Source organism: Physella acuta, unplaced genomic scaffold, assembly GCF_028476545.2.
Source record: "Physella acuta isolate Inbredline_101_S28 unplaced genomic scaffold, ASM2847654v3 ptg001919l, whole genome shotgun sequence".
NCBI classification, from domain to species: domain Eukaryota; kingdom Metazoa; phylum Mollusca; class Gastropoda; family Physidae; genus Physella; species Physella acuta.
This window is the reverse complement of record NW_026733424.1, coordinates 38,531-52,771: the sequence shown is the minus strand read 5'-3', so window position 1 is coordinate 52,771 and position 14,241 is coordinate 38,531. Positions and strand designations below refer to the sequence as shown.

Here is a 14,241-nt window from a genome sequence, read left to right as displayed (position 1 = left end):
CTGGAAATTTTGGAAACCCGATGCATAGGCTTTAATTGGCTGTACGTTGTTTGTATACCACGTAGGAGGGGGCTTTTGGTGTATTTATCAGCTACCCCAGTAATACAGCAAGATGTCCGCTCCCCCCCCCCCCCTCCCGGAAAATCTTGACCGCCCCACCCCCCCCCCGGAGAAAAAAGTCCGAAAGAAACACTGCCTATACATATTTACCATCAGACCGCATTCGTAGCTTGCTCGCCTTTCCAAAGCAAATAAACGACGTCATATGACCTACATATAATTATTCGACTATGAAAACTAAAATACGTTTTTACAGTTTATCTCTTCAATGTTCACCTTATGAAACGGTGATAAGCAGTATAAGTTATAGGCCTAATTATTACCACAATTTCCAAAAGAAGTATGCTTATTTATATAGTTTAACCAATGCGACCTTTTCTTTAAACAGCATCACAGTTATTTTTATACTTTCTGGGAAAATACAATCTCAATGGTCTATCAGCTATAAGTTGCACAATTAAAAATGGTGTTAAAAGTATGCTTCTTTTATGTTTTACTTACGATTATGTAAAACATAAATAATACTAACCTAAACCTGTTTGCTTAGAGTTTGAGTAAGCTTAGGCTTTATTTAGAGACTAACAATGGTTAGAATGCGAATAACAGCCCTTAGCTGGATTAACATTGTTATATCCCTTACATGTGAACTAAAAGCTAGATCTATATTTAAAAATAAAAATAATTTACTAGGACATCCATCGGATATACGTATACGGATAATTTTGTTAAATAAAACATCGACATGCTTGAAATTGTTGAATAAATCGAATTAATGCTGCCTAGCTTTAAAGTGTAGGCATAGAACCGAATAAACAGAAGAATAAAGCGCGGAAAGTTAACATGTTATGAAAAGCTTAGCAATTCCATTGGTTGACGAGATCACGTGGTACTTTAAACTGACGCTAGGCACCCCTAAGGTCTGAGGGATTCCTGTCGACTCATTTTACTTCGCTTGAACACGGAATTTGACTATCAAGATGGTACGAAAATCCAGCAATATCGTATCCAGAAGAACCCATCTGTCATCTATATTAATTATATGTAATTATTACAGATTTTAAAACATCGTGAAATCGATATAAGCAATATTTTAAATCATCTTCATTCTTTCTTTTACAGCCTGGTGGTAAAGCTGGAAAGGATTCTGGAAAGGCTAAAGCCAAAGCAGTATCTCGATCAGCCCGTGCTGGGCTTCAGGTAAATTATTATATTTGCGATTTTAATAGTAATTAAAATTGTACCAAATTAGCAATTCATTTTATGTTTAATATTGCATGATGTTATTGTATGTTTTCATAATTTTATTTCAGTTTCCAGTCGGTCGTATCCATCGTCACTTAAAGACGCGAACTACAAGTCATGGGAGAGTTGGAGCGACGGCTGCCGTTTATAGCGCAGCTATTCTTGAATATTTGACTGCTGAAGTGAGTGTCAATAGTTCTGTTTTTAAAATTAAGTTATGATTACTTGCAACCGTTTTTTGTTATAAAAAAAATAAATGGTGAACATTCAAATTCTATCACAAAATCAAAACAAACCCTACTTCCGGAATCTAAGCCATTGTCACTCATTGTGTATTTTAATTTATTTTTATCGGCTTTAGAAAGAAGATTCCTTATGTATTGTCTTTATTTGTTGTATAGTGTAGGTTTTAGATCTAGGCATAGTGCTCAGGCGAATCAATTTGATTTGAGTGATTTGATAGCCTTTTTTAAAACGCAGTTGCTGCTCGTTTTTTACAGACTGCTTTTACGGTAAAAGCTTTTACGAAATTGGCGGGAATTATTCTAAGCGCCATAAAATATATCTAGAAGTTATTAATATTTTCCTTCCTATTTCTAGATTTCTATGCTTACTTCTTTAGCATAGAAATCGAGTTCAATTGTGTAGTAAAGCATCTTTTCACCAAGGTGTAACATGTAAATGAAAAAGGCCTAGCCCCTAGTTTATACTTTATAGTTTTATAGATCTACTAGATCTAGCTAGATGTAGCTAGATCTATAGAATCTAGATCTAAGAAAAGACTCAGTCAAGCAAACTGCTCTCCCTAACTAAACCCTATACTATACCTATAACTTTATGATTAGATCTAACAAGATCTAGATCTAGACTTTAAATTCTGAAAAAAAAGGCTAGATCTAGTGACTTCCTGACTAGTGTGTTACCTGCTCAGTACTCAGTAACTATTATTATGAGTTCATAGTTTTCAACTTAGAGCTAACTCTAGGCCATGGTAGTTTTCATCTAGATTCTAGATCTAGTAACTACAGGGTAAAACAGCTGGATCCATTCTTGACCCTATTTAATAACTATTTATACTTGTCTCTACTGCAACTCTTTAATTTATTAAGTCTATCTTACTTTTGTTTGAACTCAGTTATTAAACTGTAACATGTACTCATCATCAATGCTGATATGATAGCAAATACTCCTTGAATTACTGATTATGATTGATACCTTAAATTAGAAGGTAGATTTGGGTGTTTTTTTTTAATTGCACTCCGCTCCCCTGTTATGATCTTTGGTGAACCCTTTCCCAACTACACATAATAATCTAAACTCTTAGCTTTTATTGATACCGGTTATAAGTGGGAGAACTATTCCATCAGAATTAACATTTTACAATATGATCTGTAGATGAGCATGTTTCTTTTCTAGGTTCTGGAGTTGGCTGGAAATGCAAGTAAAGATTTGAAAGTAAAACGTATCACACCTCGTCACTTGCAGTTGGCTATCAGAGGAGATGAAGAGTTGGATTCCCTAATCAAAGCTACCATTGCTGGTGGTGGTAAGTAGATTTATTTTTAAATTATTGCAACACTAGGCAGATCTGAATATACATGGTGATGACATTTGTTTATAGATTTTCTATTTTCAATCCACACCATCTAGCTAGTAATGAAAATTATTGTGACCAGCATTACCCATCTTGTTTTTATTGTATTTTAATTGTTTAATTGTTAATAAGGGGCTTCTAAGCTGTTACCACTTACGTTTTAATTATTTGATTGATGTTTGCCTGTTGGAAATAATTTTTTCAATTGAAAATATAGCCCATACTGCTAGGTTTTCCTATTAGATATTCTTATTAGAAGTACTTGCAAATTTATGTATATCAAAGTAATAGTTCTTTTACTGATCTAGTCAGTGACAATTGATGGTATTTTAAAATAGATTTTATTTAGTTTTACATTCATAAAATCATTGAAACATTAATTTTTCAAGATGAAGAATTTTTCATGAAATTGCTTTTGTTCTCTTCTAGTGGTGCAATCTTCTTTAATAAATAAGTAAATCATTAAAAAAAATATAAGGTTATTAAATAAACATTTAAGTAAATAATATTGTTTTGGGAGGAGTAAACTGCTTTCCGCTGTACCAAATTGATTCCAGGCTCAATTAGATTTGAGTCATCAACAAGAACCTGAATTAGATTGACTGTATATTAGTTTGCCGAGTTTGCCGTATATTTTGGTTCTGTTAGGTATTCGATCAGATGCAAATATATCAACTTAAATATAGTTCTGGTCATCAGTTGTCTTTTTTTTTTTTTTTTTTTTTTTAAATCCTGGTAAAAATTACCTGTGTGTGGTTCTCCAATATTCCAAAAATCACATTTTAGAGTAGATATTGCAGAAGAATATTAAGTAGAATGTGGCTTTTATGTTTAACGAATTATTAAAACTATGGTCATACACATAGTTGTGCTGAAGATCAGAAGTAGTTTAGCCCCTGCTTATGAGTTACATTGTATGGGATTTAAGTATGGTAGTGATAGAGTAGTAGAAATATCGTTTTTGTATTTTCGTCTCACTGATGTATATCATTTTCTTTTCAGGTGTTATTCCCCATATTCACAAATCACTGATAGGAAAGAAGGGGTCTCAAAAGGCAGCATAACCACCCTTTTAGTGTTCAAGCTCATTTTATTTGATGTTGTTTGGGTCCTGCGTACATTTGAACTGTTCATCATTGTTGTACAACCACCAATCCGTGTAGATTTTTATTTCCTTTTTTATATTGTCACCACAACCATGGACCATTTTAAATTTTCATTTAATAAATGTCATCTTCACAAGTGGAATATTTCCCTTTTATTGATAAGAGGAATGTCAGATTTGCAAGGCTTTACAAGATGTTTCATTCATACTTAAAAAGATGCCAATACAAAGTTCATAGTGTTACATGAGGATCTGTAGATTCTGTGACTAGACTACATGAGTTTTTTCGTGGGGTGTTTTTAAGACTTTTTGATTGCGCTGCAATTATAATTGTGAATATGTGTATTAGGAAGCTTTCAGGTGATTGTGCTAGTAAGAAGATAATTTGTTTCAATGGAACAGCATTAGTTTTAGAGTGTTTAGTGGGTATTAAATATTCATGCTGCTGTTACTGTGCTGTTCAGTGTAACTTTTTTAACTATGATGTATGATTCTATTGTCGTAGTATTAACTCTGAGAGTATTACTTATTGGCAGATAGAGATAGGAATTTTTAAGATATTTGGATGTTGCATTCCTCAAGGAGTTGCTATTGTCATAAGAACAGCTGTAGTTCTGGTTTGTCAAATCTAAATATTAAGAAAATAAAAGTATGTATGATATTATTAGTTTGTGTCCTTACTTTTTTATGTATATAACTAATTAGTTCATTTGTATGGCCATTGAATTTGACACAGATCAATTGCATAAATGTTCATTGCTACTATTACTTAGTATGATTGTTATGGTGTTGACAACTTAAAATTAAATTGTGGATATACCTCATAGACTGGATTATTTAAATTAGGTCAAATAGCATCAACACTACATTTCTATCAAACCAGCTATCATTAACCATGTATGACCTGACATGGTGCTAGCCTGATGGTTGGAATCTGACTTTAACATGGATATCACTGAGTACATCCTGACTTATTGAAGAAAGTAAAGGTGTCTGGGCGCAGTGCTGACCACACTACATGTCAAAACGGTTTAATAGCAACTATGAAACTTTGCACAGCTGCTGGTGTCTTACTAAATAAAGAAAATTATCCATCAAAACCTTAAACTTAAAAGTATAAATTCTGAAAATTTAAAAAACTAATTTCTTGGTTAACACCAGCTTGAATTTTTATTAAGACAGCAGTTGAATGAGCCTTGGGTTCTTCAGAATGGTGCTTTTTTTTCCAATGATTTTAAAATTTAACAATCAAACTCAGCAGGTAAATGTAATTTGTCAAGAATTACTGAAATCAGTGGTTTAATTAAATACACTTTATTATACATATATACAGCTATTCTGGATCAACAACCTTATAATATATAATTGAGTATAAAAATATTTTGTTATGTATAACATGTACTTTGTAAAAAAGACGAATAGAAAAGACATCTCTATTATTTGGGTGGTCTACTTGAACTTGTGTGAGACAGTCTCTGCTGTATCAGGTAGATCCATTACATTTATTTGCCCCCTCACAGCCAGTTGGTATTTTATTACAATAAATGAATAACTAACAACAAATTGCCTAGCACATCTAAGTTGACAGCTTTACAGATCAAATACAGATTATAAATGGATATACAAAAATTCTCACTAAAAACATGAGATGCTCAATATTTCCTTGTTGTATAGTTGTAATCTCAACAGTAAACTTAATCATATGTAAACTAACCCCAGGCCACAAATCTGCATTTCATTTTTCCTGTCTTGTCTACAGCAATGATTGAGTACGATTTTAATAATAAGCTAATAATATTATCATCTGTACATGCCTCTTCTTTTTGGTGGTGAAATTATGAATTTTATCAAAAACAAAACAGCAACAATGACTAGCACTCCAGCGTATATGTATAAAAGTTTATAGCGGCTTGGCAGCCAAAGGATTGTATACTTCATGTGTCCTGATTCATCTGAAATTAAAAAAAATGGTATGTTGAGGTAAAAAATAGTATTAATATAGACAAGCTTTTTGTAGCGCATAAAACTGGCTAATTAGTTCAAGTTAATTATTTTAATAAAGATGCATTTCACAGTAATAAATTTTGGCCTTTCATACTTCAGAAGCTAAAGCTGCTAATATTAAGTTGAAAATATATATAAGTATATTATTTAAATACTTTCAATTTCAATTTGCTCATTGATGTTACAAAATTGGTGGGATTTTGTTTTTGCTAGACTTAAAAAAAAATATTAGTGCCTCATTAGAACTGCAGTAAATTATGAAGTCAGCACCAGGGAAGCAAACTGAATATTGGTACACATTGATTTAATATGCAGTGCCAATGTTAAATAGTTAGAAGAAATTGTTTACAGCAGAAAAAGTTACAACTAAAATTAAATAAAAAGCCATTTTGGTGTCACAGAACTGATTTTAACAAAAATAAATGCTGCATGAAATACTGAAGTTGGTACTAAGTTCATTTTTATATTCCAGTGTAAATTGTCAAATTGTCTTCAAGACTTTGATATGTTGTATTAACACTTGGTAGATGCAAGAAGCAAAGTTTGTTGCGTCAGTCAAACAATGAGAAAATTTATTTTCAAGCTCTGGTATTTATCAAATGATGAAACTGGTATAATAGTCTTTGTTTTTAACAGTAATTTTCTACAGGATTTCCTTAAACAATTAAGGATTACATGTCGACTTGTTATGTGCCAAATAGGCAGTTGACTATGATTTCAGCCTTCTTTTCTATTTGAATTTACTTTCAAAGCCTTTGTCCATCCAAGAACAATCTAAAAATAAAATGCAGCTGTTGTTTGATTTTGGAGTTTTCTCTCTTAGATGGGTTGCTGTCCCAAGCTATCGAGCCATATGTGCCTCGGGGTTCAAACTAGGGGCATTTCAGTATAGCAGCCATGAGCTTTACCGACCTGACCACGCCTATTATCCAATAATTTTATAAACATGTAACAGTTTGGTAGATTTCGTGCATGTTATTATGTAGTAATGCTAACTCTATCTTCTGCTTCCATATACTCAAAGTCTCTGACTAAATTATAGACAAAGTGTTCAATTTCAACAAACACTAAGTACTAAGCTTGGTCTTTTTAATGGACATAGTTAACATAGTGACAAATTAAACTTTTTTCCTAAATTTTGTTAGTCTGGTCACAATATCTCTGGGTGATTAAATAAAATTATTACCTAAAATTGCAACACCATAACCCATGTTTGGAACCCCCATCCTGTAACTGCAAGTTGGCACCATTATTTCACTCAGGGATATTAGATCTGAGAAGTCCACTTCTACAAAGTCTTCTATGTTAGAGATGTCTTTAGCATGGTATGGCCAGTTGTTCATGTCCTCATCATCAGCTAGGCATGTAGCACAGGTGAACATCTGAGACTAGAAAAGAACAATAAAAAAAATTTCACATTAAAAACATGGATTTCAAAACTTACAAGACTACCAGTTATCCTTGGATAACTGTGGGTTTTGAGGAACATCAATAAATGATGTCACTTTAGTTTGACTATTTTAGTACTTTTATCTACCCACTGTGACTTATCGTCACAAAAAGCCAAACCCCCACATCTAAAAAGACGTCACACCTCAGGCATGTTTTTGTCTGACCACACTATCACTTCGTATGATGAGATCACAGAACCAGGTGAACACTACTTCACCTTCTCTGCGTCCCACCAAGACTGAAAGGCAACAATTTCATTCTAAAAAGAGTCACACTTCAGCTTGTGTTTATAAAGACCAATTTCGGCAGAGCAAGGGTCTGACCACACTATGCCTTCATATGCTGAGGTCACAGAAAAAGGTGAACTCTACTTCACCTGCCCCATCCCCTGCCAAATCAGAAAGGCAACTAATATCTTTCACATCTAAATCTAAAAAAGAAGTTAAACCTCAGCTTACATTTTTTTTTTACAGTTATAAACATAGTGCAGATGCTCTAGTCAAGCAATACAGACAAAGAAATAAATATACAAACTTGTAAACAACAGTGACTTTTAGTAGAATATTGATTAAAATATTATATAAACTTTTCCATCCAATCTAAGTTCAGCAGTATGAATAAAAGAGTTAGAACACTGACGCAATCTAAAGTCTTACCAAGTGCCAATGACCTGAGAATATTATTCTGGGTTGTGCCATTCGAAGAATCTGCAATGCAATAATTTTTAAAATTGAATGCTTCTCATTGAAATCAACTTTACCAACAGTTTTTGCCCTAAACTGGATTAAAAAAGATACTTTAACCTTGATCAAAATAAAATGATACATTCTTTGTAAAAAGGCGCAATAATAATAATCCATGAGCACAAAAAGGGTTTGACAGAAAAAATTTTATATAATTTTCCCCGCAAATATTTGCTATTATTATCAGGACAATGGTAAGTAACAAAAATAATAACTATAACATGCAAACATTTGAAGAAGTACCAAAAGGATCATTGGCCATTTATTTATTTATTTTGTTAAAATTGTGTTTTAACAAAATATTTTCTTTTCAGGAAAGCCAAAACGTCATTAAATTTGGTTATTTGTAGGACTCAAAATCAACATGCATGAGATCCACAAAAAATGATTCACTATTATTGAGTTGCCCTAATCAAGAAAGGAAAAAAACATTCAACACACTGGTAGTAAAATTTTAAAAATTTGTTTACACCTTTTGCAGGGAATCCACAGCAAAATGTAATGTACATATATATGCAGCATTCATGAAACTGCAATATTGTTACAATTCTTGCGCAGCAGTGAATAAATTTATTTTTTTGTTTAAATAGGAAATGTACTGAACTTATTTTTTGTGATACCCTTTGTAGAACGCGAATAGAATTGTATTTCAGAAACAATAGAAAAAAAAAGTGTTTCACTGATCTAGCTATTGAGTCTTAGTTTTTACAGTAGAATTTGTTAGCATTTTTATGTACCTAGTCACACAAGATTGGGAAGGTGATGTTGAATGTAAAATAAGTAAAAATTCAAATTTAATCTAAATTTAACATATAAATAAAAGATTAATTTTGGTTTTATAGAATTCGATAAACATCTAGGTTACTAATTAAATCTTTGTTATTATCGAGGTTTCTTTTATTTAAGCACAAAAATGATTAATGTCAAATGGAGTGGAGAATTAGTAATTCGGATTTGTTATCGAGAGAATGGAGAATAAAACAATTTATTTATTCTATACCTACAGAAGCAGCATAAACAAATGTTTTACTTACTGGATAAATTGAGCCTTTTGATTTAGTAATCATACTCTCATGGTTAACAATCATTCGATAGGTGGCTTTAAGTTGGCTGGCGAAACTGCTGATGAGTTGCTTGGTTTCTATCACCAGGTCTTTCGCTCTGCGATTGTCAAGCTTTGTAAAAAATTTAAAAAACAAATGGAAACAAGTTGTTGGGAAAATTAGATTTTAAACCTATAAGGCAACTTAATTTAAATTTATATATGTTATTGGTTCTATCTGATAGTTTTTTTTTCAAATATAAAAACTTTGTGAACAAGTGTATCCGAGAAACAAAAATCAAATCTAAACTGGTCACTTTACCTTCAGGAAGTCAACAAAGCCATGGGAGACGACCCCCGTCAGATTTTCAAAATGTTTTTCAAAACGCCTAACTTTAGATGCTGTTCTGAAATCACTGCCTTCCCCACCAATGTCATTATCTCCTGGTATTACAATTGTCTGAAAAGGTTTTGAATGGTAACTTTCAAAAGTCTAAAAGTCAGAATATATACATACATTTCAATCACAAAACAATTTTTATCCACATTTCTGCATACCTAAATAAAAATATATCACTTTGAACATTTATTCATAAAAAAAACTATTATAATTATCAAATTATCTAAAATTATACTTATAAGGAAAGCCCTTTTTGAAAAGCATTGTTAATGATAAAAAATGCATCTCCTATAATTTTATGGTTAAAAAAAAATACAAAACTTCCTGCTTTTTCTATTAAACTTACAGCACAAAAAATTTAATTTTGGGGTCATACTGATAAATTGATTACATTTTTTAACTGAATTTAAAAACAAAACAGCTTTCTTCTATATTTAAATACAATAAAACTAAGTGCTAAGGTCACCTAATGATGAAACCTATTAATGTTCATTATAAAATTGTACATAAAAAACAGCATGTCATCATCACTGGTTAAGTTTAATAGAAAACTTAAAAATAATTTACAAAAAAGTGAACACAAACTATAAAAGAACAAACCTTTGAGTGCTTCTTCTCGTAGAAAATGCTATTGAATCTGTCAAAATAAGATTCATACTCCAGATCTGTGGCCTTGCTGCCTTCATCCATTATATCTCCCAGGAAGATGATGACATCAGGCTGTGTGTGTTCATACACACGAGAGAATGTCTTCCGTAGGTAACTGTCAATCACATTTAAAGCTCATACAAACACGAGAGAATGTCTTTCTTAGGCAAATGTCAATCACATTTAAAGCTCATACACATGAGAGAACGTCTTCTTTAGGTAAAACTGTATATTATACTTAAAGATTAGTGTATAAAAGGTCATCCCTGAGTCCACCCAGTTGACTAATTAAAAAAAGTTTAAAGCACTTTGCCGAAGACAAATCAAGGCTGTTATGATACCCGCTTATTTAAAATTTATTATTGCTGCATCTTTTAATACTGTGTGTTCTCTTAAACTGTTTGTACCTCAGCCTTCATTTTGTCATTTGCCTGTTAAGGTTGGAAGCTGAAGTAATACTGATGTTTTATAATTTAAAGCATCTTTACCTGTCTGAATCCCATCTTGCCAGTGGACCAACAGGAAATCCTATTTCATCCTGTATCCCAATTAGTTGGGGATCTGATATCAGAAGAATGACCATTTCATGGTTCCGTTCACTGTACAAAATATTAGCATAGTGTTACAAATTTAAACCTGATCAAAATACATTTTTGTATTCTTTCAGCGCTCGCTGTTCTAAGGGAAGTCAGGCTGCGTTACTCTGTAATTTTTCGAATTTGTGTGGACTAAGGGATATTCTGCTGACAACACCCCCCGGAACCAACTTCCTGCCATTGTGCGCTCAACCACACTGTTCCTTTCTCAAAAAACTATTATTAGAATCTCTATATACATGATATTTGAAATGGATTGTACCACACCTTATAATGTGGGTCTGTTTCAGGGATAGGCTAGGGATTGAGTGAATATTTACCAAGTATAATGATTAAAACATCAGAGTAGTAAAATATTATCTTAATCAAGTTATTAGCATTATGGAAGTAAATTAGTGGTATATTAAAGAAAACGAGTTGGCCCGCGGCATAACATACGCCGCTATTTAATTGTTGTTTTTTCTACTTTCAGTAATTCATAATTTGTGAATTCAACAGTATCAACGCTGCAACTGAAAATATTTCTTTAAAACACTATAAGTAGTTCGTTAAGAACCATACCCCCCCCCCCTACGTTTAAAATCGTTTCAAACTAAATTATCTGCCCCTAATAGTCGTCACTAAACCCGGCTCTGCTTGTAAACATTTAGAGTGAACACAGCTCACCAAGACCATGTAGGGGTGGGGAGGTAGGGAGCACGTTTACAGCTTGTTTTCTAGCTTCTCCCAGAAGAGAATTATATATAGGCCTATATAGATTCTTTAGTCTTTTCAAATAAGAAAAGTAGTTCTCAAAATATTTTTTAAACGCATAATACCTTGGTGATTTTATAGTGATCCATCTTAAAGATTGGATGGTATAAACAAAATATTCATTGAAGGCTACAGCAACAAGTATTAAAGAAATCACCAGCTTGGTTATTATGTGACTTTGGCCTCTGCGATTCCACTGTATAACTGAAACCATTTCTGGAGAGGAAAAAAAAGATTCAAAAATGATTTTTTAAAACAGTAGGGTTAAGGAAGCCGATAGGATACTAAACAGAGCATTTTCTTTTTAAGTGTTTGGCTTAACTGTAGGCCTAAAGACAAAGTACAAGTATTTTAATTAAAAAACTTAGAAATAAAGCGAGATATACCTGCGGGATTACAGGTAAACAGAAAGACATTTTACGAAACATTTTTGCTTTGTTAGCTTTTGATTTTCTTTCGAGACAAGAGATTTTTAATGTATTTTTTCTTTGTTATTTTTAAATTTTTAGAAACAAGATAGCTGCTAAAGTAAATGAGCTTGGTTGCATCTGATGAAAACATTGCTAGTCTTTATTTATTGGCCGATTCTAGCCGGAAAAAGATACGCATGTGCAATGGATAGAAACTATGACTTTCCTTAGCAGGGATGTTTTCGATGGTGCTGCGCATGCATGTATTTACAAACAAACAGCAGAACCCTATCCCTAACCCTCAGCTATTAAGATCCCTGCGCATGCAATAAACTATTTTTTGCCGACTAAATGGCGACGCTGGGGCGAAAAATCTTTTTCCGAGTAGTCACTTCGTTATTTATTACTGAAAAGTTTTAATACAATTGTAAATGTTTAAAAACTGGGTAATCTATAGTTTTAGGTACGTAAAATCGCCTGCGACTAGTAATGTGAAAAACAGGTGACTCCTTCAGTTTTAATAATTATTTCACATTTTGAGGAGGATTTATGTTTTGAAAAAAAATACAAAAATGTTTCCTTGTTTCATTTATGTACCTGTTTTTAAACAATTGAATTAAAACTTTTCAGTAATAAATGAAGACTAGCGATGTTTCCAACAGATGCAACCATGCTTATTTACTATAGCAGCCATCTTGGTTTATTTTTTTTATTGAAAACTTATAGCGCAAGATTCAGGGGAAGCCACTCTAACTTATAGATAGCCGCTTTTTATATATAGACCTTCTATAGCAAATCCTGCTCGCAAACACTGCTGTTAAAGTTAAATTCTTGCCTATATAAATATTGATTTATTTAGCCGTTGATATAGAATATAGGTTTATTAGGCCTATTCATTTACATTTATCTATAATATTTTACACAAATATAATATCACAATATACTTCTATTAAAAGCCTTGACAATGAGGTAACTGTTTCGTACATTACTAGCCGCGGGCGATTTTACGTACCTAAAACGATAGATTACCAAAAACAGGTACAATAAATGTCAATAATCAATATAAATGAAACTTTGAAACATTTTTCTAATTTTTAAAACATACATCTTCCTAAAATTGTGAATTAATTACAAAATTTAAGGAGTCACCTTTTTTCCACATTACTAGATCTAGTCTCGGCCGATTTTTAGATTCTACGTCTACTTATTTTTTAGTACTTAAGTTATTTTATAGTCGTACTCGTAGCCCGTAGGTAGGCCTACCTGCCTAAAACTTAAAACGATAGAATACCGCACTGATTACTCGGTGGACTGTATTGTTTTACAAAGAGTTACCATACAGCTGAGTAAGAACCAGTAATGCTTTACCAAAGAAATGTACCACTCACTTACCCTTTTTTTAAGTATTCGAATTATTTGGCTTGGGCTACATTAAATTACATTGTTTATCAAAATAAAAAAAGCGAATAATTTCTTGCAGCCGCCATCTTAAAACACCTGCATCATGATTGGATGAAACAACAGCTTTTCGCAGTTTTGTTAATACTAGGCCTAGGCCTAATGTGAAATATTGTCTGTCTACAAACAAGTGTTTTCGTGTCAAAATAGTATTCACTATACGGGCCGTTAACTCTGATTTGATTAGCTTCCATGACTTTTGAACAAGCTGTAATGAATCCTCATCCGCCCCGGGTCCAAAGTCGTTGCTTTTGAAGCAAACAATCACACGCTATCCAGCCATACTTTCTAAACCTAATATCACTGCCGTCACCTCTGCTGGGTTATGGGGTTGAAACTTTTTTCTCCGGGGGGGGGGGGGGGGGTAGACTTTCTTCGCCCCCCCCCCCCCCCCCCTTCCCCGAAGGGATGCCTGGAAGAAACTGGTTGAAACCGCAAAGATAGGATTCGCCTAGAGTCAGGTTGAGAAGATGGCATAGGACAGAGAACTCTGGAGGAATTTCTAACGGTCTGTGGTCATCGTTTCTATTGCTAACTGCCCAGTATAACAGATTTCAAAGAAGGTTGCGGATGTCAGTACAGCCTGGCACACATTTCCCGCTGTCCGTGGGGTTTTGAGGCGACAGCAAATAGCTTACCTGGCACAGCAATTCCACTGAATTTTCCAATTTTTTCTATAATGTAGTCTACCTTTCCAGCTGATAATGACATATCATGTCTTTAATAAAGCGACC

The 14,241-nt window shown here is 33.1% G+C and overlaps 2 protein-coding genes across 3 annotated transcripts; one reads left to right on the top strand and one right to left on the bottom strand.

Annotated features, from left to right (window-relative positions):
* The first annotated feature begins 968 nt into the window (after window positions 1-968).
* LOC131931215 (histone H2A.V) lies at window positions 969-4,668 on the top strand. The gene is made up of 5 exons (XM_059287939.1): window positions 969-1,040; window positions 1,180-1,257; window positions 1,371-1,484; window positions 2,719-2,848; window positions 3,899-4,668. The coding sequence occupies exons 1-5, from the start codon at window positions 1,038-1,040 to the stop codon at window positions 3,958-3,960; spliced, it is 387 nt and encodes a 128-aa protein (XP_059143922.1). The 5' UTR covers window positions 969-1,037; the 3' UTR covers window positions 3,961-4,668.
* A 711-nt stretch (window positions 4,669-5,379) lies between these two features.
* LOC131931214 (uncharacterized) lies at window positions 5,380-13,552 on the bottom strand. Of its 2 annotated transcripts, none has more exons than XM_059287937.1 (9): window positions 13,442-13,552; window positions 11,705-11,855; window positions 10,779-10,889; window positions 10,243-10,405; window positions 9,565-9,702; window positions 9,235-9,375; window positions 8,114-8,164; window positions 7,192-7,393; window positions 5,380-5,953 (listed from the first exon to the last, which is right to left on the bottom strand). In XM_059287937.1, the coding sequence occupies exons 2-9, from the start codon at window positions 11,851-11,853 to the stop codon at window positions 5,802-5,804; spliced, it is 1,107 nt and encodes a 368-aa protein (XP_059143920.1). In that variant the 5' UTR covers window positions 11,854-11,855; window positions 13,442-13,552; the 3' UTR covers window positions 5,380-5,801. The 2 variants fall into 2 exon arrangements, with proteins under 2 accessions (XP_059143920.1, XP_059143921.1); XM_059287938.1 differs by lacking the exon at window positions 13,442-13,552 and adding an exon at window positions 13,341-13,388.
* Window positions 13,553-14,241: the final 689 nt, after the last annotated feature.